The sequence below is a fragment of the Oratosquilla oratoria genome, chromosome 6, assembly GCF_046742065.1.
Source record: "Oratosquilla oratoria isolate Oo_2021 chromosome 6, ASM4674206v1, whole genome shotgun sequence".
NCBI lineage: Eukaryota > Metazoa > Arthropoda > Malacostraca > Stomatopoda > Squillidae > Oratosquilla > Oratosquilla oratoria.
Window position 1 is genome coordinate 50,476,252 of NC_134782.1, and position 5,000 is coordinate 50,481,251.

General features: G+C 41.8%; 1 protein-coding gene across 1 annotated transcript in view; it reads left to right on the top strand.

Annotated features, from left to right (window-relative positions):
• The window catches only part of LOC143026009 (uncharacterized), a 230,937-nt gene that overhangs the window by 78,136 nt on the left and 147,801 nt on the right, over nt 1-5,000 (top strand). Inside the window, exon 6 of the mRNA XM_076185997.1 lies at nt 3,930-4,080. Within this exon, the coding sequence (XP_076042112.1) occupies nt 3,930-4,080 (151 nt within the window). The remainder of the gene's footprint in view (nt 1-3,929; nt 4,081-5,000) is intronic.

Below are 5,000 nucleotides of genomic sequence, written 5' to 3' on the forward strand. Positions count from 1 at the left end.
GTCGTACCACGTGGTTCGTAATATATTATCTACTCCAAATTTAGAGATACTCTTATGGCCAACTATTTGATTCGGTAGAGAAGTTCCTTGACAAATATTATCTAGATTTTATTTTGGCTATAACTAGAGAAATTTATAAATCTGAATAGGGTCAACACTGTAGTGTGTAAGACTCGTTTCACACGTATCGGCTTTTTGCAGTGCGCCATCCACGACATGACGTCTTTTTCTCAAATATGTAACCATATATATAATAACATTACCCATGAAAAACTACATCACAACACATATACGAACGAACACCCATCTACGCCCTAGGTGACCAACCATCACATGATCAGTGCGTGATAATGGCTAAGTAACCAGAAACACATCTCCAAAGCACACATAAACCACACCCCCAAATAGACCCAAACACAAATTAAATCATAATAAATAGCTGCATAAGAGAACAAAACCCTTATATAACATGTTTAAACCTTCTATTTGTACGAACAATAAGATTAAAATTGTAAAACTGTTAACTACGTTCACCAGATGCTGATCTCAGCAATTAAACGGTATATAAACCAAGACCGGAAGGGGGAGGGGCAGTTAGTAGGTGAAAGTAGATCAAGTAGGGTCTACGCCGTGTATTTTCATGTGTCAAACATAGGTTAGAAAAGGCACAGGCGAGTTTTATTGCCGTACTAGAATCGTTCATAGGGCACGACGTCGCGTCGTGACGTGGACGGCACACGACGAAAAGTTGATACGTGTGAAACTAGTCCGAGATGTTATATATTTTGCAATAGATGATGATAAAGAAGCAAAAGTAGATCTGGTTTAATCTCGGCCTGAGAAAGCTGAAAATCTTCCCCAGGCCTCACCCTATCTCCTACTTACTTTGTGAAACTTCTTCGGCATCCCTTCACTTCCAGCGATCCAATCTACTCCTTCATTATGAGGTCATTCCTAATCATACTGTTACTCACTTTTACGGACACCTTTCTCCGAAATGTTCTCTTCTTCCCAACGTCAACCTTCCCTACATTATAATTCTTCTTTCCATTTTCTTCTTTTTATTATTCATTTTGTTCTCCTTCTTCTTTCTTTTCTTTTTCTTTTTTCGAAGACTTCTTTTTCTTTTTATACTTTTTCTTATTTTCTTCTTTTTCTTGCTGTTTTTCATCTTCTTCTTCTTCCTCTTCCTCTTCGTCTTCTTCTTTCTCTTCCTCTTATTCTTCTTCTTCTTCTTGTTTTTCTTTTTACTTCTATTTATTTTTCTTCTTTTTCTTATTCTTTTTCTTCTTTTTTCTTCGTCTTTTCCTTCTTACATTTTCTTCTTCATTTTCTAGTTCTTTTTCTTCCTTTTCATCATTTCATGTTTTTCTTTTGTATTCTTCTTCCTCTGCTCCTTTTTCTCCTTTATCTTCTTCTTTTTCTTCTTTTTCACACACACACACACACACACACACACACACACACACACACACACACACACAGATATATATATATATATGTATATATATATATATATATGTATATATATATATATATGTATATATATATATATGTATATATGTATGTATATATATATATATAGTATATGTATATATATGTATGTATATATATGTATATATATATATATATATATATACATATATATATATATATAGATAGATAGATAGATAGGGAGGTAGAATGTAGACTAAGAGAAGCGAGTAAATGCCTTGGTGGATAAAGTGTAATGAGAAATAGACATCTGGGAATGGATGCTGCTAAGAGGAGGTTATATGAAGGAGTGATTGTGCCAACAGCACTGTACGGGTCAGAAACATGGAACATAAGAGAGGAAGATAGAAGGAGTTTGAATGTGTTTGAGATGAAATGTCTGAGAAGTATGATAGGGGTTACTAGGCTAAATAGAGTGAGAAATGAGGAGGTGAGGAGGAGAACAGGGGTGGAAAGGGAGCTTGGAGATAGGGTTGATGAAAGAGTATTGGGATGGTTTTGACAAGTGGAAAGAATTAGTGGAGAAAGATTAGTAAAAGAGGTGTGGAAGGCAGAGATGAAAGGAGTGAATATGAGGGGGCGTCCTTGGGTGAAATGGATGGATGGGGTGAAAGGGGCATTACAAAAGAGAGGAATGTCTGTTGAGGAAGGACGGGAGAGGACAGAAGATAGAGGTGAATGGAGAAGGGTTGTGTATGGAGGATGCTGTGATGCATGAGGGGGAGTGGGTGGGGGATGGGGGGTGAGGAAGTATGTATGAGAAAATATTTGACGCAGCCCGAAGGGATTTCTCCTCTTCTTCTCGTTTTCTGCATGAGGGGACGGAGAGGGGGGGTCGCCGAATTTATGAAGCGGCCTTGCTGTGGATGTACTGTGTCTTGCGACACTGCTTCTGACCCAGGACAGTGGACAGGATGCAGGGATGACCCGTCATCCAGGAGGTGCCAAGATAAGAGGTAGGGAGGAGGGTGCAGGGTGGAGGGGAGTGGAATGGGTGGGAGTGGTTTCTAATATCGTAAACATTTCTTCCTTCATTCTTCTTGTTTATCGCTCTCATTTATTCTCTCATTTCCTATCTTTACTATTTCCTTTTTCTTGAACCCCAGTGATTAATATTTCCCTCTATATACGTAAAGAAATATTTGAATTAATTGTAGCAACTCTAATTGTCTTTCTATTCTCAATCTTCTTCTTCCAGCACTTCTTCCTATTCTGATTAATCAATTTTTTTTAATTTCCTGTTCTCTTTTTCCACCTTATTTTTCTGTTCGTCTCTCTAGGTCTTCAAGAATTCATGCTCTTCCTGCTCCGACAAAAGGAAGTGTCTTATATAATGTAGAACTCTTTCTTTTACCAATTTACCGAATCCGTCTATTCGTCTTAACCTTCACCTTGTTCCCGTCCCCTTCCTCTCTCAGATCCTATAATCTTCTTCGTCTTCTTGTTCTTCTATTTCTCAGTTTTCTTCTTGCTTTTTCTTTTTCATAGACTTCCTCTTTATCATAGTCGTCTTTTTCTTCGTCTTCGTCTTTTTCTTCTTCTTTGTCGTCGTCTACTCCTTCGTCTTCGTCTTTTTCTTCTTCTTCTTCTTCTTCTTCTTCTTCTTCTTCTTCTTCTTCTTCCTCTTCCTCTTCCTCTTCTTCTTCTTCTTCTTCTTCTTCTTCTTCTTCTTCTTCTTCTTCTTCTTCTTCTTCTTCTTCTTCTTCTTCTTCTTCTTCTTCTTCTTCTTCTTCTTCTTCTTCTTCTTCTTCTCCTCCTCCTCTTTCTCCTTCTTCTTCTTGTTCTTCTTCTCTTTCTCCTTCTCTTTCTCCTTCTCTTTCTCATTTTTCTCCTTGTCCTTATTCTTGTTCTTATTCTTCCTCCTCCTCCTACTCCTCCTACTCCTACTCCTCTTCTTCCTCCTCGACTTCCTCCTACTCCTCTTCCTCCTCCTCCACTTCCTCCTCCCCCTCTTCCTCTTTCTCCTCTTCCTCCTCCTCCTCTTCCTCCTCCTCTTCCTCCTCCTCCTCTTCCTCCTCCTCCTCTTCCTCCTCCTCTTCCTCCTCCTCCTCTGCCTCCTCCTCCTCCTCCTACTCCTCTTCCTCTTCCTCCACTTTCTCCTACTCCTCTTCCTCATCCTCCACTTCCTCATCCTCTTCTTCCTCCTCCTCCTCTTCCCTCTCCTCCTCTTCATCCTACACTTCCTCCTCCTCTTCATCCTACACTTCCTCCTCCTCCTCTTCCTCCTCCTCCACTTCCTTCTACTTCTCTTCCTCCTCCTCCACTTTCTCCTCCTCCTCCTTCTCCTCCTTCTCCTTCTCCTCCTCCTCTTCCTCCTCCTCCTCCTCTTCCCCCTCCTCCTCTTCCCCCTTCTCCTCTTCCTCCTCCTCTTCCTCCTGGTTCTCCTCCTCCTCCTCGACTTCCAGGCATTCATGCGTTACCTGCCCCACCTACAGGAAATGTTTGACATGGTCTACGAGCTGGGCGGTGCCATCAACATACGGAATCGCCAGGGACTCATCCCGCTGACCCTGGCTGCGCGACTCGCTCGCCGAGACATCTTCTTCCACATCCTCAACATCGATAGGGAGATCTATTGGCAGATCGGTGAGTGGTTGCCAAGTGTGTGTGTTTGGGTGTTTGTGTGTGTGTGTATGTGTACGTGTGTGTGCGCGTGCGTGCGTGTGTGTGTGTGTGTGTACGTGTGTGTGTGTGTGTGTGTGTGTGTGCGTGTATGTGTATGTATGTGTATGTGTGTGTGTGTGTGTGTGTGTGTGTGTGTGTGTGTACGTGTGTGTGTGCGTGTATGTGTGTGCATGCGTGTGTGTGTTTGCGTGTGTGTATGTGCAGGCGTGTGTGTGTACGTGCTTGTATTTATATATATATATATATATATATATGTGTGTGTGTGTGTGTGGGTGTGGGTGTGTGTCTGTGTGTGTGTGTGTGTGTGTGTGTGTGTGTGTGTGTGTGTGTAATATTGAAAATAATAATAATGTACGGTGTATTGGGTATAGCAGCATTACTGCTGAAAATATACATACTACAAGATTATAACATTATAAAACTAGGACAGTGAGAAGACATTGTTACAAGCATTCAAAAACTGTGGGTGTGTATGTTTGTGTGTGCGTGTATGTGTGTCTGTGTGTGCTAAATGAGAAAACTTTACTTCTGCTGTTGCCCTGTAACCTACATGCTGTATGGTCGTTCTGTACTCGAATAAATCTGTTCCATCACTGGTCACCCGCTGGTGAAGAGGTTTTGTTGGACACTCAGATGAAGGGGAAAGAAAACCATGGAAAGGTCTGAGGAACTCTTTGCTAGTCAATAGCCGTCCCACCCTGTCATGGGTCATTAACCTACGTGTCGGACTTGCGTGGGGGACTTGCCGAGCTATGGGAGAGGGAGTCTTGCAGGTTGCGATGTGATTCCAGAAAGGTACTCCCCTGGGACTAACAACACCCCCCCCCTGTCCCCCCATTGGTCCTTTATTCATCTCAGGAGAGGTTTTCCCCAATGGTTTC